We start from the raw sequence: 25,256 nt of genomic DNA on the forward strand, positions 1-25,256 counted from the left end.
CACCGCGCAGCACACACGCCTCCTACTGCACAGCTGTCCTTCTAGGGCCTCATCTGATAGAGGAGCTAGGGAAGGGGACCAGGCCTGGGTACTCACACCATTGCTTTCTTCTTGCCCCTCTATCTGCCCACCCACATGAAGCACATATGCTGAGCCCTCCTATAGGAGGAGCCAAGCTCAGCCAGTGAGAGAGGGAAACCCTGTGGCATATTACCAAGCTCACTTGGTTTTTACACTCAAATCATGCTTGCAATATCAAGTTTATCAGTGACACAGGTGACATGTTGTTTCCAACCCCTTGATTCACCAGTCCAGGCCTTGAGCCTTTATGTGAATTTTAAGCAACATCCCTACTACTGCCACCAATGCTGTGGGTGACACAGTACAAAGACACTTGACTTCAGTATGGGGCAGTAGCTTTGCAGAAGCAAACAGGTAACACTTTGCTTAAATAAGGGATCACATCTTGGTGACAAGAGTGAACCTCTTGTCGCTCGCTGCCTGGCTGTGTCTGCGCAGTACAGAAATCACCCTATTGTGTAGAGGAGCCATCCTCCTCAAATCAGGAGTATAATTTATGGCACCCTTCCAAATCCTAATAATGTCTATCTTCCTTTAGAGTAATTTTCTTTTTAGTAAGTGCATCGAAAAGAAGCCACAGGGCAAAACAGTCCTACGGCTTCAACAAATAAATGTCTAAGAGCAGAACAAAGATCACACCACTCAGTTAAAGCATTATTATGAAACAAAACTTCCAAAAATAATAAAATATATGTGTTCAATAAACACAAATGACACTCACCTCTCAGTAGCCTAGAGGGGGAGGAGTGGGCTATGGGACCTTCTGTGCATGCCAACACCCACAGACACTCCAGCTCTCGTACAGTATGACAGTGTTTGCACATAACCTATGAATATCTCCCCATTTACTTTATATCATCACTAGATTCCCAATAATACTTACTACAGGGCAAATATTATATAAATAGGATTATTTATTGAACAACAGCAAGAAATGACTGAACATGTTCAGAACAGATGCAATTTCTTTCTATAATTTCCCTTTTGCAGTTGGTAAAACCAGTAGATGCAGAATCTGTGGACACAGAGAGCTGATTGTACTTATGTCAGCAAAACCTAGGGAAACAGACTATGTGGGGGCAGCTTTGGAGAGCGCTGGAAGTGCCTGATGTGTACTAGGAGCTTCATCGTCCAAGGCCCAGCGTCTGGGCACTAAGTGGATACTCACTCACCTCCACAGGTCTCCTGTATTCTCACCACATCACCAATCTGCAGGGTGAGCTGGGGGGATCCATTGCCTTGGAAGTTGTATATGGCTGTGAAACAGAAGAGACGGTCAGTCAGATAAGACTTCATGCTACCTTGAGTCTGCTGCGTCTTGTGATCCATGCCTGGATCTGTCCCAGACCATGAAGCCCACATACACTAAACAAAACCAGTGCAGAAAACTAATGCCTACGCTAGCAGTTACTCCACACCTACCTTGGCTCCTAAAGGCCTCCACTTATAAACAACCTGTCCTTTCCCAACACAGGGCCTGAACTGTGGCCTGAGGGATGAGGGGGTGGTCTGTATCCTCTGCCTTGGGTAGATCTCCGCTGTACAGCAGGTGTGTGCTATTTCTACCCCCACAGCAACTCACAAGGAAGGAACTGCGGTCCCAGATGAGGAAAAACAATGTAGGTTAAGCAATTTACCCAGAGTCAGCAGGCTATGAAGTGCTAGAAAAATTAGCATCCAGCTTCTATATTCTTAACCCCTAAGATGGTATGCTTTCTGCTCCTTAAATACTCTATCCCAGTGACAGCAACCTGGAATGCCAGTGCATTCACTACTCCACTGTCACACTACCCTCACAGTCCAAGTGACCTATAGCTATCTCCTGCTCAATTCTAACCAACATTTGTTCTTTAGCTAGCACCAAAGCAAATCCCTCAGGCCTAGCCCCTACTTCCTCCACCATTCTCTTCCTGGTTTCTCCAGACCTCACTGACCGTAAGTATCCTAATGGTTGGCAGGCTCAGAGGAGTACTTAACATTCAAGAATGTGCTCCTCACATCCATCTACTGTTAGCTCCTAGGGAGGCGCAGCTGGCTGGAAACCTGCCCAGAATTCCTTCTCAGCTGGCAAAGCCTCCACCGAGGACTCAAGATGAGACCGTGCCACGCCTGAGTTAACATCTCTTGCTCTCAGCCTCCACTCCCACAGCAGCACCGGGCCTCGTGATGGCACACAGCTCTTGCATGGGCTCCAGGAGCTGCGAGCGGCCAGGGAACTTGTTCCAAAGAACTGTAGCTCTGTTTTCATCTGCCTGAGACACCTCCGAGAGCTCACCTCTATTCCCAACATCAACTCTTTCAGAGTCTAAAAGCAACTATGCAGTGGCATTGGTCAAAGACATTTAAAGAGAAAAGAGATACCTACTTCCACATAAGGAAAATGATACAAGAAAAAAATAATAATAATCTGACAAACTTCCTGCAAAGAAAGGCTTAGGAGTGAAGTACTTCAGAGAATAAGACTGGGAACAACAGTCACATATGCCGGAGAATTTAGAAGACCGTGTTTAAAGTTGGACACATGCAAAGATTAGATGTGAGGAAGCCCTAAGCTCTCACTCTGGATGCCCTAAAAGCTCCATGCAAACAGAAGTCCAGCAAGGCTAGAGTTGTAAAAACCTGACTAAGCATGAAGGAATTCTGCAACACACAGAGAGCCTATTGCACAAACCAGAGACAAACCAGAGTTTTTCTTATGATTCAACCACTTAGAGATTTCATTGGTCACATACAACAAACAGTGCCCTTCTCAAAAATATTAAAAAATCACTAACAAACAAAAACTACAATTTATATTTCCAACAGTGAGGGCAAGCCCTGGTGAAGGAAAAGAATATGACTTCCATAGTTAGCACAATATAATATTTGAAATTATAGGTTTTTCGGCTCAGAATTGAGAGGTATGTTGAGAAGCCGCCAGTGCTGACCACTCATAGGCAAAGAGTAGTAGCAGAAACTATACCTAAGGAAGGAGGCATGCCAGGCTTAGGAGACAAAGGCTCTACAGCAATAATCTCACATGGGCTCAAAGATCTAAAGGAAACTATGGACAAATATCAGAGGAAAACAGAAGAACGATGTTTCAGAAAATAGAGAATATCAGGGCCAGCCAAATAGGATCTCAGAGGATTAAAGTGCCTGCTTAGGCAGCTGGAGGGAGTTCAATTGCAGTGCTAGTCCCACCCCCAGGGCTAGCTGAGATGGCAGTTGAGACTGTGCGTGGTGGTGCACGCCTGTAATCCCAGCGCTTGTGAGGCTAAAAACAAGAGAATCACTCTGAGTCCAATCTAGTAGTGAGACCCTGGAGACCCTGTCCTAAAATACAAATAAATAAATAAATAAATAAATATTAAAAAATAGAGAATATCACTGAAGAAATAAAACTTACAGAAAGCCATCAAATATAAACTCTGGAGCTGAAAAGTATGACAATAAACACAGAAAACAGACTACAGTTTTAACAGTACATTTGAGCAGGGATGAGAAGGAGTCAGTGACTTCAAAGATAGACTAAGTGAGAATGGCCAGTCTAAGGCACACAAAGGGAAAAGGACGAAGACAAGGAAGAAGAGAGTTGAGACCTAAGCAAGAGGCCCCAGCACACAAATATTCACATGTGGCAGTTCCATGGACAGGAAAGCAAAAGGGTGGGAAGAAGTTCTGAAGAAAGAATACCCAGAAATGACCCAATTTTCGGAGGAAGCATGAAGCTACACACCCAAACCTGGAAAGAAATCTAAGCAGTTTAACTCGGAGAAGCAAGTCACCTTATACCCAGATGCCTGAATGAGATGAATATATCTCTTAAGAAACTATCTAGGCTAGAAGACCATATGATAGCATGCTTCAACTATTGAAAGAAAAAAACTAAACCAAGAATTCTCTCAGAAAAGTGTCCTTTAAAAATGATACAGGCGAGGACAGCTGCTTTTACGGGCCTGGTGCTGATAAAAATGAAGGAAAGGCCTGGGGCTACAGCACAGTCAGTTGGAGGGTGTTTGCATAGCAAGCACAAAGTTCTAGGTTCAGTCCCTAGCACTGAAAAAAGAAGAGAAAACAAAAAGGAAAAATTAAAAATTAACAGATAAGGGCCAGGGAGATAGCTCAGTAGGATAAGCAAGCACCTGGTTGGCAAGCGTAAGGTCCTAAATTCAATCCCTGGTTCCTAAAAATAAATTCAATCCCTGGTTCCTAAAAATAAAAATAAAAATAAAAATAAAAAATTAACAGATAAAAGCTTAAAAGCTCAAGAGTCAGTTGTTAATAGACTATTGGAATAAAATAATAATTATACATCTGTAATAATGGCCACAGAATATAAAGATATAATTTGTAACAATAATACAAAAAGAGAGATACAGAACAATACAGAAAGCAGAGAATTTTGTGCAACATTGAAGTTAAAATCAAAATAGATTTTTATGAATTTATAATGTTTAAGAACAAAACAATGTACAAACATAAAGAAATCAAAAGAGAATAAAATATTACATTGACAAAACTCAACACAAAAGCTAGTAATGGGGAATTGAGAAACAAGAATAGCAAAATGTAAAATATATAGCGAACAGCCAAATGAAAGAAGTAAATCCTTCTATATAATATTTACTTTATTTATTTATTTATTTATTGTCTTTTGGAGGCAGGGTTTCTCTATGTGGTTCAGGCTGGTCTTGAGTTTTGTAGCCCAAGCTGGCCTCAAATTCAGTGATTCTCCTGCCTCAGCCTCCTAAGCATTGGGATTACAGGCATGAGCCACCATGCCTGGCAGTATTTACTTTAGATGTACATAAACCCTCTGTCAAAGAGAAGCTGTGTCCATTAACTGTAATTAGCCATCTGATCAGTCTGGGTACCAACTGGGAGATTAGTAAAGCACACTTGTGATGTGTCTGAGTGGACAGTGGAATCGGGACCTTGGGTACTACATGGTCCCTGGCCTCTTCCTCTCCAGTGCTGCTTCTTTGCTTGTTTCCTGGTCACCATGAACCCAGCAGTTTTGCTCTGAGACATATTTCCACCATGTGCTCTGTCCCTGGAGCCAGCTTACCAGGGACTGAATCCACTGAAACTGTGAACAAAAATAAACCCTTCTTCCTCTAATGTGCGTATGCCAAGTCCTAGCAGTAAAATTCTAAGTAATACAGTAGTAATGGACAGAAAAGATTAGAAAGAAAAACACGATCAAAGTACAACCATGCCTCAGTGATTGACTGCTTTGAAACTTGTTGAATTTGGTAGTTGACACATTCTGACAAGAAAATATCACTGTACTCACCACTCGCTTGGCACTACACGCATCTGCTGAACCTTGTGAGGATTCAGCACAGATCACCTCATAACTCAGTACTCTTTAGAGCCCAAATAATCAGGTTGGTACTCATTGCTTTTGTTGCACCCATGGGAGCTAATTAATGGCAAGCACTAAGACACAACTGCACATGTGGTTGCAAGAGACTCATTTCAGCTCCAAAGACACAAAAAGTTCAAAGTGAAGAGATGCTAAAAATGTTCTATGCACAGAGTAAGCAAGAAAAGAACACTGGAGCCTATTCTAATAGTAGACAGATCAGACTTTAAGTTAACTATATTATAAGAGAAGAATGTCATATATTGGTTAAAGGATCACTGCACCAAGAAGATGCAGGATTTATTAGCATATAGGCACTTAAAGGCAGAGTTGCAAAATATGCGAAGTAAACATTGACACAGTTCATGGGAGAAATAATTCTGCCATAGTAGTTGGGGGCTGACCTGATAGCTCAGCAGACTAAAGCGCCTGCTTAGGCAGAGCGCAGCAGCCAGAGTTTGATCCTCTCCATGCCCTGCCGGCCCTGCCCACAGAAAAGTCAATTGAGACTGTGTGTGGTGGCATGCACCTGTAATCCCAGCACTTGGGAAGCTGAAAACAGGAGAATCACTACAAGTCCGATCTATATAGTGAGACCCTGTAGACCCTATAGACTCTGTTCTAAATACAGAAAGAAAAAAAAAAATAGTAATTGGAAACATTGAGAATATAACATCAATAACTGATAGAGTAATAGGCATAAAATCAATAAAGAAATATAACAATTGAAAATTATACATAAACAAGTGGATAAAATCAAAACATTCACAACACTTCACCCTCCAATCACAGAACATGTTCTTCTCAAGTCCACATCGCATATGCCACAGAATAGATTATATGTTAGGCCACAAAGCAATCTTAATGAATTAAAAGATTCTGTTTATACAGAGCATCTTTTCTGACCACAGGAAATAAAGCTAAAAATCAAAACCAGAAAAAAAAAACCTGGAAAATATACAAATACGTGTAAATTTACAAATGCATTCAAACCAATGGCTCAAAGAACTCTCAAAGAATATAGAAAATATTTGAGATAAATGAGAAAAACAGAAACACAACCTACCAGAACTTATGGATTCAGGGAAATGACTGACCAAAGAGTAATTTATACCTGTAAATGTTTATTTTAGAAAGAAAAGACATCTCAAACTAATAATCTAACTTTCCACTGTTTAAGCACTAGACAAAGAAGAGAAAACCAAACCCGAGAATAGAAGAACACAGGAAATAATAAAGATTAAAGCAATAATAAGTGGAATCAAGAGTAGAAAAACAATACAGAGACTGGGAAAAACCACAACTTGGTTCTTTGAAAATATAAAGAAATCGATATTTTGAAATATAAATAAATTCATAAACTTTTAACCAAAATTACACCCAACCTTATAGAAATGAAACAATGCTATAAGACAATGCTACAAACAACCATATGCCAACAAATTGGATAACCTAAAACAAATAGGCAAATCCTAGCAGCAAGCTACTGACACCGCCCATGAGGAGACACTCTTAGTATAGCAAGCAAGGGTCCAATTTGGTTAAGGAAACCTCTCAAAAGAGCTGGCTCAAAGCCAATCACTTTCGTGTGAGTTCTACCAAACATCTAAAGAATAAACACATATTCTTTTAAAACTCTTCCAAACAGTAGAAAAGAAGGCAATGTCTTCTCAGACTTCTGAGACAGGCCTTAACCTGACACCATGACAAGGAATTCATAAGAGAATACCAAAATCCTTATGAATATAGATGCATATAACACCCATGAGAGACTATCAAATGGGATCCAGCATACGTTTAAAAAATGACCAAATAGCATTTATCCTATGTGCATAAGATGGTTTAACCTAAAAATGTCAATCAAAGTAATACGTATTAATAGCATGAAGAGAAAAACCATCTGATCATATTAATTGATGCACAAAACCTAACACCATTCCATGACCAAAAAAAAAAAAAAAAAAGCCAACAAACTAGAAATAAAAGAAAACTTACTCAACCTGGTAAAGGAGATTTATCCAAACCAATAGTTGCCATAATAGCCAATGTTGATTCAGCACTTCCTCCCTAAAATCAGGAGCAAAGCAAAGATTCCTATTTTCATCACCTCTATTACACATTTACCAAAAGTCTGAGCCAGAGGAAATTATACAAGGACATCCAAGGCACTCATCTCATGAGGAAGATGTAAAAATATCCTTTTTTATAGATGGTCTGATCATGCATATGTGAACATATACTAAATAATACACACATACACCACTAGAGCTAATAAAATCAACAAAATTGCAATTATAACTCTATACACCAGCAATGGACAATCTAAAAGTCAAATTAAGAAATACTGTAATTATATATAAAATTGCTAAAACACAGAAGGAAATTTTTAAGAATACATGTAGCCAAGGAAATATAAGATCTTTACACTGAAATTCATAAAACATTCCAGTAAGAAACAAAAGAAATGTGCTCTGGCTGCTCCTTAAGTTAAATTGGTAAAGTTAGAGGCTATTCCCCAGATCTCCCTGTTGAAATTAACGCACCATTTTATCTTTGATAAAAGCTGAAAATTGACTACGATGAAAATCAACTGTTTATGTTTCGGAGATAGTTATTAATGTTTTTGTTACAGTTTTGAGCACAGAATATTAAAATGTAATTTGCATTGTTTCAATTTGTAACATGAAGAGCAGCTGATAAACAATCATACTCTAATGGGCTTTTGCACCGATATTATTTTTCCTCAGGATGTGAATGTCTGAATGAGGGCTCTGATTTTGAATGTCTCAGTGTTTTTGAGAAGCTTTGCTTACATTTTATGGTGTACTCACTGGAAATGGAAAAATGGCCTTGGAAATGGAAAAATGTATATATTATAAGTATATATTATACACACTCTCCTTTATTTTAGTTACCATCCTCATAGAATTTGACAAGAAGTGCTATGACTGCAAGGTTTTCAAGGCCTAACTAAAACTTTTATTTATGGTAGAAAATGAAAAAAGAAAGAAATTAAAGAAGACCTAAATAGAAAGATTACCTCACATACGTAGAACGGAAGACTTATGATAAAATTCCCAAAGTGGCCTGAAGATTCAACACAATGTGCAGTAACCTTTGACCCAGAAATAGAAACATAAATACTAAAATTCCTATAGAATTGCAAGAAAATCCCAAGTTTTCAGAGTACCCCTGCAGACAAAACTTTTAGGATTAGGAAATTTAATTAAATTTTTAGGATTAGAAAGGTTAGTAAATTTCAAAATTTATTAAACACCTACAGAAGTTTAAACTGTAGTACTGGCACAAGTATTGACATATAGCTCAGTAGTACAGAACAGTTATTCAGTAGGTAAAGAATTATTCCTTCAACAAATATGCTGGTTCAAACAGATATCCACATGCAAATAATTGAAGTCAGGTGCTTATTTCATGCCAGAATTAAAAATTAACTTACAATGAGTCAACTGCACAAATATGAGTTAAAGCTATAAAACTCCTACAAGAAAATATAGGGACAATTCATTACCTTGAATTTGGCCATAGTTTCTCAGCTATGAAACCAATAGCACTAACTTTTACCCAAAAAAGACACATTAAACTTCATCAAAATTAAAGTCATAATATATCAAAGGCCACTGTCAAGAAAATGGAAAGATAGCCACAAGTTGGAGAGCGTATGATAAATCACCTACCTGAAAATAATCTACAATGCCCAGAATGTATAAAATGGCTTATAATTCAACCCTAAAACGACAACAGGAAACAGTTTAAAAATAGACAGAGGACTTGAAGACATATTTCTCCAAAGAAGACACGTGAGTGGCCGAAAAGCATATAAGAAGACACTCATCACCACCAGTCATTATAGAGATGCAAATCAAACTGTAAGATACATGACACCCACTAGTATGACGGTTAAATCTTTTTTAATTGAAAAAGACAATGACATGATGGTGATGTGGAGGTATCAGAAACCCAAACCTTTGTGGGTAGGGATTTAAGATGTTGTCGCAGCTGTGGGAAAGTTTGCCTGACCCTCAGCAAGCTAAACAGAGCTTTAATAAATAAGCCGCCATTTCAACTCCTAGTGATACACCCAAAAGCATTGTGAATAAGTGTTCAAATAACATTTTGCACGATTATTTATAGAACGTTCTTCACAACACCTAGAAGATCAAATTCACAGTATCTGCCGAAGATCAAATCAGCAGATAACTGAGTAAAAATATGCAGAATATGTACATAGTGGAGTATTTTTCATTCTGAAAAAGAACAAACTACTGGCACATGCTATAAAGCGGACAATCCTTGAAAACATTATGTGAAGTCAAAGAACCCGGATATGAGGCACTGCGGAGGCTAAGGCAAGAGAATCACCGCAAGTTGGAAACCAGCCTGGGCCACATCGTGAGTTTAAGATTAGCCTAAACTATGGTGAGATCCTGTCTCAAAAATACAAAAAAAGCGAGACACACACCCAAAAAAAATCACATATTTCATGTTTTAGGTCTGCAAAGCGTGGGCAGCTGAAAAATCCAGATAGAAAGCAGCCTAATGTTTGCTGGGGCTGGGGCTACAGGACCAGGAAGGGGCTGTTTAGGGTTTTAGAGTAATAAAAATGTTCTATAACCAGACAGTGGTAATGTTTTACACTGAAATGTGCTTGGTATTGCACAACTGTGCACTTGAAAATGATTACGACTGTTAGCTATACGCGAGGTGCGTTTTGTCACGAGCAAAGAGGAGCAGCTGCAAACTCAGCCCTCCTTGCAGGGCGTGGAAGAGAGACTGGAGGGAGGGAGGATGGGGCGTGGCCTCCCTGCCCGGCCACGCCCCCTGTCCTGGCCACGCCCCCGGCCCTGGCCGACCTGACTCCAGAAGCCCACCGCAGGTGATGGAGTCGGCACAGCTACTATCAGAAGGGACGGTGCTCCAGCGTGATAACGCTGAAAACGGACACGGCCCGCACTCTGCTGCCCTGCGGTCTGTGCGTAGGGAGGTGCAGGAGGGTGAGGGGGCTTCCTGGAGGCCGGGAGGAAAGGGCTGCGCTGGGAGCCTCCCCTCACCCTTGCAGTGCAACCATGCAGATCGCATCTCTCTTCCCCGCATGGCGCATCGCGCCACGCAGCCAGGGCTCAATTTGCAGCTGCTGCTTTGCATTCGTGACAAAACGCACCTCACGTACAGCTAACGGCTGTAATCATTTTAAAGTACACAGTTTTGTAGCGTGAAGCACATTCCAGCGCGCAGCTGTGCACCCTAAATTAGGGGCGGGGCGGGGCGGGGCGGGAGGCGGGGGGAGGTGGCTTCCACTGCCTGGGCCTTGCTGGAGGAACTCAAAGTCCCAGGGTGGCACCAGCCGGTTCTTCGGGCCTGGGCTCTGTGGCTTCCACTCCACAGCAGCAAGTCCCATTCCCAGAGGGCCGGACCCTGCTGCAGCAGGTGACAGCGGCAGAATGAATTCTCTGGTCCCAGGCTGATCCTCTGATTTTTTTTTTTTCTTCTTCTTCTTTTTGTTTCTCTTTTCTTTTCTTTCTTTTTTTGAAAGCGCTGTGCCCCTGAGCAATATCCCTAGCCCTCTCTACCTTAGAAAGAGGTGTGGCTACAAAGTATCTCATCCCCTTGCTAGCTTGGGTGGGGAACTGAAGTGAGACCAAATAGCTTGCTCCCCCTGAACGAATTTAAGCTTCATCCGTCTGGTAGTGACCTTTCAATGCTAACCCTAGTATTTATCAAATATCAGGAAAATTTAAGAGAAATATTCATCAGACACGTGCAGTACACAGCCATGGCTCTGAATTCTCCGCATGAATTTACTCCTTTAATCCACACAATGCACCCTCCAAGCAAGAAATAGTATTTCCAAGTTTCTGATGAGGAAAGTCAGGCACAGGAGCCAACTTGCTCAGAGTCACACAGTGCAGGGCCCTGCTCTTGGCCGCTGCTGTCCTCTGCAAATGCACCTCCCTGTGGTTATCTCCTTTTAAGTCTGAGGAGGACAGGAGTCTGAGCCAAGCGGCCAAGTCCAAGTAGGCGGTGCTGCTGGGCCACTGTATGTGCCCCGTGGGCCTTGCGCAGATTGTGTGGCATTACAAGGCCCGCCTCGGGGCTCTGCTTCGCTCTCTTCCTTCCCTGTTCTTCCCTCCTCCCAGCCCCTCCTCCTTGGCACATGCCAGCCTAAACCAATCAAGGCGGGTACAGGGGTTCCAGGAGAACCTCAGCTCTGCCATTTATTGCTGTGTGACCTGAGTCTCACTTTCTAACCAGGAGGAGGCCAACAATGTCTATTTCACAGGGTTGTTAGGGCACTTAAATAGGACTGCCTCATCCCCTAACCTTCTTCACAAGGATGAAGAGTCTCCCTCCAGACAGATCCTAAGGTTAGTAATCGCAAGCCAGTGTCTCTGCAGCCAGACAGATGTGGCTCTTGAGGTGGGTTCTGACCTCTGCTGGCCTCAGCCTCAAGCCCAGGCCACAGCGTGTTGTTGCCCAGGTTGTACCCCGTGCAGGCCACTCAGAAAAGAGAGTAGCAGGGGCTGGCACTCTACGCCCTGCCCGGGGTCTTCATCTAGCAGAGGGTTTGCAGCTCACATGTGGCTGCTGCAGTGACCCAGAGAGCCTGCCTGAGTAGGCAGCTGTACCTCCCGGAACCTCAGCTTCAACTGTCAAATGGAAATGATGATGGTCTCTACCTTGCAGATGTTAAGGATGAAAATAAAATGAAATGGCTCCATTAAAAGTAGGTCAAGAGGCCATTGATAATGCTGACCTCAGACTTTAGCATCAGCCGTTGCGCTGGTGCACGTAGGCACCAAGACACATCACTGACCTTGGTGCGGGCCAGACACAATACTGGCATTTGTGAAACCTCCCTACTTCTCTTAAATTATCTACAGTTTCAGACAACACCCACTCCCTCTTTTGGAAAACAGCTTAGCTGTTATTATTATTACCAATCATAATTCCTAATGAGTACACAGTATCACTGGCCTGCTTCTTGTGGTTTAAAGCTATAAATACAGCTGTCTAACCTGGGAGTACATTAAATACTGCTTAAATCTATGTTTTCTGGATTGTAATACAATTAGCCCCCAAATAAATTTAATTATCTTTGTTGATTAGGTTGAGGTTATTCTTGATCAACACAGTGTCCATAAAAAGCTTGTGTGGGATCAGTGTAAGTCTTTCCTCTGTGTCTGACCTCAATCACTGCTCAGTAAAAAGTAGTCACTTTGGGGTTCTGGGGAGATAGCTCAGCAGCACGAGCGCCTGACTGGCAAGCGCAAGGCTCCAAGTGTGATCCCTAGTATCACAAAAGAAAAACAAATAAAAAAAAAGTAGTCCTTTTCTTTTTAGTAGCATTATCATAACTCCTAAAGCAATCCATTCAGAACAACAGTAATTCCTGCCCAGCTTTCTATCTACTTCTGTGTAGGTTGCAGCCAATGGCACTATCAATCAATGCTGAATAAATTCAGTTCTTTGTCTAACAGCAAATCCAGAAACACCCTCAGGGGATTGTGGCATCTCTTCTCCTGCATGAGCTGGCCTGTGTCTTCATTCCCTTCACTCTAGGCCTGTTTTCACACTCGCTCCCCTCACAGGCTGCTCATGCTTGGACATACTCCAGTTTGCCAGTGTCTCACTGCGCAGACTCTGCTACCTGCTCCCCCAGCCCCAAGGCCCTGCAGGTGGTCTAGCCAAGCAGCTGACAGGGTGGGAGGGCTAACTAAGGCTTCCTATGGGAGAAGCCATCCATAGCAGCAGGCACACCCCCAAATTTGGAGTGTCCATCACCCACTGTGTGTTCTACTGTCCATTGCCTCTTGGCTCTTCTTAGGAACCACTTCCTTCATCCTCTGTCAGATGAGGCGATTCTAATCTATGGGCTTATAAAGATGTTTCAGAACCTCATGTGGTACATATCTATAATCCCAGTACTTGGAGAGGCTGAGGCAGGAGTACCCCAAGTTCCAGCCCAGCCCGAGCAATTTAGTGATTTAATGAGACTCTGTATCAAAAAGCAATATTTAAAAGAGTTGGGCATTTAGCTCAGTGTAGAGGCCCTGGGTTCAGTCCCAAGTACTAGAAGGGGAGGAGAGAGAGGGAATGAAAGGGACAGTGGAAGGAGGAGGGTGAAAAGAACATGGAAGAGGAGGAGGAAGAGGTAGAAAAGGAGGAGGAAGAGGAGGAAGAGGAGGTTATTCTTGATCAACACAGTGTCCATAAAAAGCTTGTGTGGGAGGAGGAGGAGGAGGAGAAGTTGTCTTAGGCACATCTGGAAACTAAGTAATGTGAAGGTCTGCTTCTATTCCAAGGACTCATTTCAAAAATGAAAATAACTGCCATTGTCATTTAGTGTATAAGTGTGTTTCTGCTTTTGTACAAGGGCCTCAAAGCTGACTTCATGTGAAGAAAAGCAGACTTTACTGAAAAAGGAAGTGGCCCTGCCTACTAATACCTAATTCTGTTAAGTTTTCTAAATGACTAACAGGAAACTGAGCCAGAATGCCACTTTTTGCTAAAGTGTGATTGCTTATCTCTGATTCTCCATTTATTTTTGACCAGTGTAAGATATGTCATCTTGTTTCCTGCTCCCTACGGGCCTAGCCACTCTCAGCTTTTGAGTGAGAGATGGAAAAGCCCAAAAGAAGAAAAAAAAAAGAAAGAAAAAAGAAAAGGACACGGGGAATATAGAGGACAGGGTAAAAATCACTGATATCCCAGCCTGCCCTATCCTGGCTAGCTCCTGCCCACAAAAGATAGACAAATGGCAGGAGGTGGGGTGGGGTGGTACCCACTGCTCCTCAGGACATTCTCACAGATACCCATCCTAGCTTCATGTCACAGGACATCCCCATGTCCATGAGAATAGCTATGAACACTTGCCCTCTGGAGGACTTGACTTCTCCCTGTATCAAACCACTATCCCCAGAACCACCATAGCAATTGGTTTACTGATAAACCCACCTAGTACTTGTGGCAAAGAAGCAAAGGGTTATCCCCAGGTATGGGGCCAGCTAGGACCACTGACTCAAACACTGACTAATGTTGTAAATTCCAGGGTGGTAAGCCACTAGACCAGCTATTTTGAGGCTGATAGGACTTACAAAAACCTTGAAAATTGAATGCACGGATGGCTACCAGTTCTACCTAGAGGTATCAACATATTCCACTCACCTAGCGTTCAAATCAAGAGAAGTAAGGTAAGAGTAAACACCTTTGTTCAAAGTAAACAGCTTTGTTGTGCTATATCTCAGAACAACTAGGATAGGATCTTTGTGCTTTGTGTAATGTTAGGAGATAAATACAGCATTTGTCTTTGATTTATAGACAAAAACAGTCACAGGGAAGATAAATAACTCATCCACCTGTTAGATCATCTCAAAGTCTGACTTCTCATCATTAAGCATACTTCTTTCCAAGAAAATGGGAAACATTTCTGTTGAGCACATGTGATGCGCAACTGTATACTGTAAAAACACCAAACTTGTCTTTCTCCTCAGCCTTAGGTAGGGCAGAGACTGAGACTATCTTGTTGACTATTGAATTCTCAGGGCTGAGAAGAGCGCCTGGCCCCCAACAGAAGTGCAATTGATATTTACTCAGCTTTTCATAAATACTTGTCGGACCAAATGGAGGTGAATGCATACAAAGGGTAGGTATACCCCTTCTTCTTGCTATCCTCTCTCTTGGGTTTTTTGAATTTGCTTCTGGAGACGCAGACCCAGTGTAACTGCTATATTTTATTGTAGCTATCAAGTGCCCTGTGGCCCTTCCAAATGGATTCGTAACCCATTTGGGGGTCCTGTTATTTGCTGACATGTTTACAAGCGAAAGTTTCAGCCAACATCAAGTGTTAATAGAGTTTAGACAAGCGGCCATACAAGAGGAACAAAAACAATAATGGAGAAAGAAAATGTAATTGCCTGAGCTCACTTCTCCAGACCCTGAGCTGGGTTTTGGAGTCTCCACTCCAGGGGAAAATAGAACTAGCCAGCGGGTCCCTTCTTATTCAAGTGCAACTCGCTCCTTGCTATGTGCAAACAGGGCGCTTGGAGTCTCTGGACAAGGTGCTGGCTGCCTCAGCACCACAACGACGCTGGGACCCTGCCAGAGATGGCAACTGCAGGAACCCGGAAGCAACCGCAGACCCCACGCTCAGGTGAAGGAGCCAGTCAGCAGCAAACGGGGTGAAAGAAGAATCATCGGCAGTGAGGAGAGCAGCTTGTACTGGGTGGAGCTCTGACTCCCCGACTAGACCATGATAACAACCTTCTAGCCTGAAGCACGGTGGAGCTGTCTCAGTCAGCCAAACTGAGAGGGCAACGACAGGGAAGTTAGAAGCTCAGTGAGTTTTCTAATCCAGTGCTTCTCAGTTAGAGGTCATATTGCCTCCCTAATATACTTTTGCTTGGACACCAGAAATGCTGGCCAACATTCTGCTAGTATGTGGGTGTGGTTGGAGTGTGTCACCCAAGGTTTCACATGCCCAGGACATGAAGGTCTTGTCACAAAGTTTTGTTCCCAGTGTGACAGTATTAAGTGTGGAGCACTGAAGGAGTGGCCTAGTGCAGGGTGGCTAGGTCTCCAGGGGAGGCATCCTTGGAAAGGATTAGTGTAGTTTTCATGGGATCCCAAGTCCCTGAAAGAATGGGTTATATAAAAAGAACACCTTGAGCCAGACATGCTGGCATATGCCTGCAATCCCAGAACTTTGGGATACTGAGGCAGGAGAATGTCAAGAGTAAGCTCAGCCTGGGCCACTTAGCAACTATATTAGTTACTTTCCTCATCATTGAGGCACTCAACATCGACATTTAAAGGAGGACAGGATCACTTTGACTCATTGTCACAGTCCATGGTCACCTGTCTCCAAGCAGGATGTCAGGGCTGTGGGGCATAGTGGAAGAAAGTCTCTCCTGTCCAGAGGCCAAGAGTAAACAGAGAAGAGAGGAAACAAGAAGCAAGATGCACTTTACCCGGTCACACCCTCAGCTCCTGCCTCTTCCCACTGGTCCCTCCTAGCATCACATTTAGCTAGATGAAGGCAAGATTACCCTTTCACAGGTAATACCTCTGAGTGCAAGAGGCTCTGTGTGGCATGCAGAGCCAAACCATAGCAGTGGCTTTGCAGACACTGCCTCAAAAATAAAAAGGACTGGGGATGTAGTTCAGTGTGAAGGCCCTGGGTCCATTTCCCCAATACTGAAGAAAAGCAAAGCAGAAGAGAGAAGGAAGGAAGGAAGGAAGGAAGGAAGGAAGGAAGGAAGGAAGGAAGGAAGGACCCTGACTCTGGTCTCCTGTCTTACCATGGGATAACCTTCTCCTTTACTCTTGCCATCATGGCTACATTAAACATGAAGCCTTTACCAGATGCTGAACAAATGAGGCCACCCAATCTTAGACTTTCATCTTCCAACACTATGAGTTAAATAAACCTTATTTCTTTATAAATATCCTGCTTCAGATAGCTTGTTATAGTAACAGAAAATAGACTAAAACAATATCCTACAGTGCCCAAAACACCCTAAAGTAATCATCTGATTCACAATGTCCACTAAAGACAAATCCTACTCCAAATATCATGCTGGCATTTCCATCTCCCCTTTTGAGTATTCCCACAGGCATAAATACATACACACACACACACACACACACACACACACACACACACATTTTATACACCCTACACTCACAATACACTGTAAAGTTGGAAGAGGTGTTTTATGATTAAATCACAAATCAGCCCTCCACCCCCAAATTCAAAAGTTTGCTGCAGTCTGCTTTATCCTGCCGGTTAGAAAATTGGGGTTGGAAGATGGGTCCAGCTCTCCTGCAGCTTCTGTGAAACCTAGTAGACACACATGAGAAACAAGGAACCTTCTTGAAGACAAAATGCCACACTGCAAGCCATGCCAGCTGTAGGCTCTTGGAAGAAGAGCAAGACCACATGGAGGAAGTGAGACTGGACAGAGAGAAGGGGAAGAAAAAGGTCAAGGAAAGGACTGAGGACGGTGGGAGGGGATGAGGCACAGAGAGGAGAAAGGGGTGAGGGACAATGGACAGTCGCACTGTTATGGGTCTGGTGAAGCTGTCAAGAGCCTTCCATCTAGAGCTGTGGTGCTCCTGGAAACCTCGCTGCCTACAGGGAAGGGGTAAGCTAGGAAGATGAAGGCAAGACAACGCAACTCAGTACACCTGAGTCTTTTTTTTTTAACACCTGAGTCTTGTGAACCACCAGAAACAGGAAAACCCCAACTGCCATCATGCCCCCTCCTCCTGTGCCAGTCACTCACCAACCCATCCATTTGCCTAGCCAATGCTGATGGAACACCAGCCCTGGGCTGGGCACTGTGCTCTGGAGAACAAGAGACATAGTCTTGCCATGATGAAACTTACATGGAGGGTCCCAGACAATTCCAGGCAAAACTGCAATGAACTGCAGTAGGATAACAGCAGGAGTAGTAGGATCATGCAGTAAGGGTGCACATACCCCAGCCTGTGAAAATGGGAACACTAATAGAAATAATGGTGCTCTTTGCTGCCTCATGCAGAGAAAGGTTATTGCTGGATGACATGCTTCTAGAAGGCAGGGACTCTGGACCTGATACCCAGCTCAGGACAATCCCAGGAGAAGCTTATTGAGCTTGATTGGCCTGAATAGATTATAAGAATTGTTTGTGAGTCTTGACTACTCCTGACTCCAAGAATTCAGGTCTTGGGCAGAATGCCTTAGCTATGTGTATAATTGTAGTTTACAAAATACTTATGGAGCGTGCTTCACCAGGGACCTTCTCTGGCTTCCATGAATGGGCCTTAATAAAATCATAAGATAAAATTGCACAGGTACATATTTTTGTGGGAAGAATGGGCTTATAGCTTTCATTGGATTCTCAAGGGGCAGCATATTACAACAGCAATTAGTTTCTCTGGCCTCCCCAATTCCTGCTATTGCCTTGGAGCAGGACAGATTCAGAGTTAATCCCTAATGAGTTTTGCCCTCAGGCAATCAGCCAGTGGGCAAGATAGCATACTTACGTGTAAGTAAAAGACAAGTTGCTAAGGTTTGAGTGTGCTCCCCCAAACAAAGTTCTCATGTTAGAAACTTAATCCCCAAATTCATCTATTTATGGTATTTGGAGGAGGACTCATGGGAAGGTAGTGAGGGTTGAGATTGAAAGGGTGGGCTCCATGACCTCATCACTTGCTTTAAAAGAAGAGAAAGAGATGCACGAGATGGTGCACCTCCCTCCCATCACATGATGCCTCTGCAGAAGTCATGCTCTTGGACTTCCCAGCCTGAAGGACCATGAGCTAAAAGTACTGCTGTATACATCCCATTAAGGCAAGAGAAATCCAACACTAAGGCACAGCTTCAATAAAATAGAAGGGCAGAAAGGTATTTTTTAAAAGACCAAACCAGATTGCATTTCCACTTTCCAGCCTTCCTTCTACAACTCAGTTTCCTCATCTGTGAAATGAAAATAAAAGTACTTACCTGTGAGTGTTGTGTTTAACACAAGTCTTTCTAAATGTGAAAAGGTGAAGCAGCAGAACTATTTATGAACATGTTGGTGGCACTTTAGATCAAGGGTTAAATTACACAACTGTATTGTGTAATTCCTATTCTTTTTTTTTTTTTTTTTTTTTTTTTTTGCGGAACTGGGACTTGAACTCAGGCCCTTGCGCTTGCCAGGGAAGCGCTTATCCTACTGAATTCCTATTCTTCCAGTTGTTCATGCCAGAAAACTTGGGGTCACCGTCAGCCTCTTTCTGACATGCCCACCTCTGCCCATCAGGACAATCTCACTTGCTCTACCTATAGCACATACATTCAGAATGCGAGCTCATTTTGTCACCTCCGCCGCCACCTTCCTGCTGCAAGCCTTGCCACCTCTTACTTGGGCTATTGCAGCAGCTGCTTCACTGGTGTCCCTGCTACATTTATTTTCCTTTTGTTACACATCATAAAACTTCCAGAATAAAGTTTTTGAAACACAGGACAGACTGTTCTACAGTCCTTCTGCAAGCCCTGCAATACTCCGCCCTTTCCAATGGGAGCAAAAGCCCTACAAGGCATGCTCCTAGGGCCTCCCTCCCAGAACCCACTTCCTATTACTCTGCCCCTTGCTCTCCCTTCCAGCCACTATGGTCTCTCACACATCTGAGACGCTTCCCTCTCAGCACTTTGCATTGGCTCCTCTTTCCACTTAGCCCAGTGGTGGCAAACCTACAGCATGAGTGCCGCTGCAGGCTGTTCACATCAATGAAAGCTATAACGGGTTTGCTGTCACTGACTTTGGCCATTTTCTCCTCCGATAACTCCCTTAATGCCACTACCAGGAAGGAAAGCACAAAATCCCACTTTCCAGGCCTCAGGGGTTCTGGGGACACCACCCCACTGCAGCAGAATGTGCCAGTTAGGGAGTCTCTAAGCCTGATATTGTACCGCTTAATTTACCTTCACAAATAACTGCTGCATATCCACTCATGCAGATCTTGTTCTATATCCAGGGAATCTGTGCAAGTCATCTTATGTCTCCTTCTACTACTCTAATCCAGGCTTTGACCCAAGGGGCGTTGTGTTGTCCAGAGAACCTGGCGTGTTCTGGGGCAAGGCCTGGAGAGAAAACTGGGAAAGGGCCCACACTGGTGGTCCTATTCCCCCCACCTGCCCTTGTTTCTGCCACTGCAAACTTAAAACAGTGCAGGAGAAAGGAGAGATTACTTTCTCCAAGAAGAACAAAGAGAGTAGGGCTTAAGCAGCTCAGCCTGAATGCTTTTCAGTTCACACCAATTATAGGAGGTAGGAAGAAGAGAAAGAGTACTGTAGCTATTAAAGAGAACATCTGTGGTATCTCTACTCGCATTCTTCAGGAATCGGGCGATGAGAAGCAGCACTGGCTCCCATTTGCATGATGCACGCTGCCAACGTGGACTGCAGCATCCTGGTGTTATCAGCTATTAAATAAAAAGCCTGTAGGCTTAATAAACAACAAACTTAAAGGTCCAAAAATTAGCAGAGCACTATGGTGGGTACATTTCTTGTCTCAAAATACATCAACAATATGAAGATGCTGATCTCAGAGGGAAGCAGAGTTTAGAAACACAATCTGTCATTAGAGCTGATTCTAGTACAGACATTATGGTTGGGGGCAAGATGGCCATCAGTGCCTGAGGCTCCCATACTCCTAGGCAGTAGGCCAGTTCCTTCCATGGACTCCATCAGCCAGCCCAGCAGGCACTCCGAAACGATGCCAAGTTGCTGAAGCAGCAGAAAGTAGGAGGCCCAGCCACCTAACAATCAGTACTAGAAAGGAATTAGTTTTCCAACCCACATGTTTTTGTTGCACTGGGCTAATTTCTGGGGACCAGTTCAAAGATACAGTCAGCTGGTGTTGCAAAGTACTACCCGCCAAGCATTTCCTTTGGAATTCTCTTCCCTGTAGCTCCTTCAGAGGCCTCTGCACATTTTACAATATAAGATTCATCCCTAAAAAATTCTCAGTTGTGGAAAAATATAGGCTGGGGAGATAGCTCAGTAGAAAAGCGCTTGCTTGGCAAGCACAGGGTCCTGAGTTCAATCCCCAGGCCTGCAAAAAAAAAAGGAAAAAATATACCTTTATTTTAATAGCACAAATCACAAATTGTAGTTATGTTTACTGATAAATCCTCCAAGTCTCTTTTTTCCTCTCCTTACCAGACTATACATTCCCAAATGGTAGGTATTACACTGACCTACTATAGTTATCTCAGTGACTAACCTAGTCCCCATCATATATATATGAATGGACAAGTAATGGAAGAGGGCATTAGTGAGCATCTGATGCTCTCCATCCCTTAGTTCTTGCCCTCAGCAGTAAGAGCAACAGAGCTGGTCTCTCAGAGCGGAGCTCAGCCCTGAGTGTCTTGGAAGCAAGCTCTGCCTCTTCTGTCTATGATGCGACTACGCACAACTCCAGCTATTCTTGAGTAGCGAGCCATGCCACTCTACCCCTTAGCCACGGCAAACAGGCCACTCAGGAGCAGCACCCTGACCAGAGTCCTCACTCAGCCCGTTCTTAGGTTGGCGATGATCTCTGACTTGAAAAGACTTTCTGGAAAAGCTTAGTCAGTCCACCCTTCTCAATTTTCTCCCTTGGATCTCTAAACAAATAAGCACAAAAATAAAATGGATACATGAACCACAATGCAATGTACAGTTGGGGTAGATGGCATGCTGGGGTCACCAGGGCGACATCATGGAGTATCAAATTATAAATGACATATCTGCACATAAGGGGACACTACTTGACTCTACAGATGGATCAATTCGAGGCCTTTGCAGGGAAATGGATACACTTTGAAAACATAATGTTTAGTGAAATAAATCAGACACAGGCTTACATACCACATGGCATCTCTCACTTGAGCAACCCAAAGGGGAAATAAAGAGCAAAATAAAAGATTGATAAAAGAAAACAAAGATAGATCTTTTGAAAATAAGGAGATAAAGAGGCCAAGGCAGGCAAGGAGCAGAAAAAGGAGAACATAAAAAGATTGAAGACGTGTCATATAGTTGTAGCAACTGTCCACAGTGAAAGTAATCCTTATGTCACACATGCAATGTAAAAAATTAATAATGGTAATGAATATGGGGAAAGAGGATCTAGAGACATAGGTGGGGAAGTCGGTGGAAAGGGGAATAAAAAGCATCAAGATATGTTAAGTACATGCATCTATTCCCTGAGACAAATGGAAACACCATGTATTGAAAACATGTAATAATAAAACAAAAATAAATAAAATTATAAAAGAGTGGTGGAATCAGAGGGCATGCAGAATGAAGTCATTGTATACAGAGAAGCTAAAAAGCCACAGAGGAGAGACAGATTTCCAGGGCTGCCCCAGCTCACGCATCTAGCGCCAGCCCCTCATTTTCTTGGATTTCCACGTGACGCATCTGATACTTCAAATACGCTATTTTCCCCAATCTTCACATAAACACACACACACACACACACACACACACCACCTTTTAAGTTAAACTATAACAAGAGATGGTGCTGCAGAGAGTTCCAACCCACATATCTCGCTCTAAATCTCCCAATCCTAGGACAGACCAGCTTTGTCCAGGGTCTTCATCCACATCACTGGAGCAAAGCATAGAGTAAATTGTTCCATATCCTTCAACAAGAAGTGGAAAAGCCCCCTTCTCTGCTTTTATAGACCCTGTTGCGATTTGAATTTTATCCACCTCCAAAAGAAGTCCTACACTCTGGTACCTGAAAATGTCACCAAGTTAAGATGAAGTCATTTGGTGCATCCCAATCGTTTAGGACATGGTATACCTAGTAAATGGAGAAATTTAGGAACAGACTGAGCAGTTAAGAATGGCAGATATCAGCATGGGTCATCTGCATGCTGAGGCCTACAGTGAGCTACCAGAAGCCAGGAAAGACACATCGGACAGACTGTTCCTTCCAGCTCTCAGAAGAAACCAGCAAATGCTCCCAAATACCACACACAGGGACAGAACAATAGCTGGAAACAAGTTAAAGAGCAAGTTTCTGCCTGGTAAAGGATCAAAATATGCCACCCCCAAACATGCCTCTGGCAAAATGACTAGCTTGAGTGGCAGGTAAATGAGAAAAAAACAGATGCCAAACAAGAAGGCTTCGTGGGTCTTCCCTTACCTGACCACAAGCAGACCCTTCTGAGAAATAAGGTCAGCCTTGGATTTCCTCTCCAAGGGAAGGCTACGGCCATCACCAGGACAGAAAGTTGGTCTCAAGATGGACCTACCCAAGTTCACCCTCATCTTCCACTCTTTGTCCTCATATACTTAGATTGCCACTGTTTGCAGCCCTTGGTGCCTAGAACCCTTTTTCCATGTCCTTTGTTACATCTCTAAAAACTTCACTGTTCCTTTGCTAGGATATTGTATAAACCCAAGTTCAAACATAATTCACCTCTGGATACTCTCATGATGTACAAGTGAAGGAACTGCTGTTAGTTTTCCTCTTGTTACGATGTCTTTTGTTAGTCCAATCTGTAGGGCTCCACTACTCACCTATGGGAACCTAAGAAGAGTACAGAGGTTTTGGTCCCTATGAGCAACAGAGGCCTCACACAAATTTGTGTGGTAGGTTCAGTTTTAGGGCAAACAAACCTTTTAACTTAACCCTCTATCTCAAGTCCCCTGCTGTGAAATCCTTTTATTGACCCTAAACAACATGCCAGAAGCCACAGATCAGCGATTCTAGATTTAATTTTGTCTCCCTAAAAATGCATATTGCCCTAATAGCTCCCTAATCCCTTGTGCCCTAGAATATAATAATATTTACAGACAAGTGTTTAAAATAAATGAGGGCATTATGGTGGGGTCCTAATCCAGAATGAGGAGCAATCTTATAGAGAAGATGAAGAGACATCAAAGACACAGGGGCACAAGGGGACAACCATGTGGCAAGGCAGTAAACAACATCTGTAAACCAAGGAGAGGCCACAGGAGAAACCAACCTGGATGGAACTTTGGTCTTAGATTCTCAGTCTTCAGACTGTGGAAAAATAAACTTCTGGTATGTGAGATACCAGGCCTGTTGTATCCTGTTGTGTCAGTCCTAGGAAATGAATGTGTCATCCTCAGTCTCCTGCTTTCCCTCCTTCTTTAGAACAAAGATCCTACTCCTAAGCCAGACACACAGCTGCCTCTACAACAGAATGAATTTCCCAGCTGTCCTTGCAGGTAGGTTTGGTCACATAGGGTTTAGCCATGGGCTGCAGAAATGCCAAGCAGATCTTCAGCTCAGTGTCCTTAAAGGGAAGGACCATACCATCCTTGTTCTACCTTTCATCCTCCTGCAGTCTGGAAAGAGACCAGATAGTGAAGCCTAAGCAGCCAGGTTGGCTGAGGGGCAGACACCACGCACCAAGGAAACACTCAGGAGATAGAATGAGCTGTCCTACCATCTCCATGGCCTGGGCTTTCTATGTGAGAGAAAACATGAACTTGTAGGTTCAATTTGGAGGGCTTTTTCCACTCATATTTATCCTTTAACTGGTACTGTAATTTTCTCTTTTATGCCCCCTCCCTTTCTTTTCTGGTCTTCCCTCTCTCCTTCCAGGAGGAAAGGCTTCCCTGCTCAGAATCTCAGGCAGAGAGGATTAAGGTAGTGACATTAATTGGAAGTGGCCTTCTTCAGATGGACTAGTCAGGCAGTCAGGGGACAAATACAATTGTTACCCACTTCCTTGTAGTCTGTATTCAGTCCCCACGCCTCCGCCCAGTTAATTGCATTAGCTTCTTACCGGTGATTTTCCTGCTCAAAACTCCAAATGCACAGAAGGACATCCAAGCTCAGCGTGGCAGGCGAAACTCTTTAAAACTAGCCATAATTGGCCTCTCCTATTTTCTTTTTCTTGACAAACATTTTCTAAAGTCAAATCAACTGTTCAATTTGTATGCTACACACATCCCACTTTTCTGCCTTTACCCATGCATTCCCCTTCCAAGATCCCCTCCTGGCACAGCACAGAAGGCCTGCAGTCTGACCACCAGGAAATAGAAGGGTCAGCTTCGCTACTTTCAGACCAAGGGAGCTCTGGGCTGTGGTCTCTTCATCTGTACACCTGGACTCATAATGAACCGCCTTAGGTGGACCTTATGAAGTCAGACTAGGATCCTGCTTAGGGATACAAACCTCAGAACCCTACAGCCTTAAAAAGCATGGCTATTCTGCACTTATCACTGGACATCACTCTCTCTTGGTTCTGCAATTAGTGTACTAGGTTAGTGCCTTGACCTCAGCCAGCTATTCCCACAGCTGCTTACTGAACC

At 43.3% G+C, this 25,256-nt stretch overlaps 1 protein-coding gene across 1 annotated transcript in view; it reads right to left on the reverse strand.

Moving 5' to 3' along the window:
- Dock2 (dedicator of cytokinesis 2) overlaps positions 1 to 25,256 on the reverse strand; it is a 478,084-nt gene that overhangs the window by 449,253 nt on the left and 3,575 nt on the right. Inside the window, exon 2 of the mRNA XM_004637060.2 lies at positions 1,254 to 1,337. Within this exon, the coding sequence (XP_004637117.2) occupies positions 1,254 to 1,337 (84 nt within the window). The remainder of the gene's footprint in view (positions 1 to 1,253; positions 1,338 to 25,256) is intronic.

Source organism: Octodon degus, unplaced genomic scaffold (genome assembly GCF_000260255.1).
Source record: "Octodon degus isolate 3935 unplaced genomic scaffold, OctDeg1.0 scaffold00085, whole genome shotgun sequence".
In the NCBI taxonomy this organism is placed as follows: Eukaryota; Metazoa; Chordata; class Mammalia; order Rodentia; family Octodontidae; genus Octodon; species Octodon degus.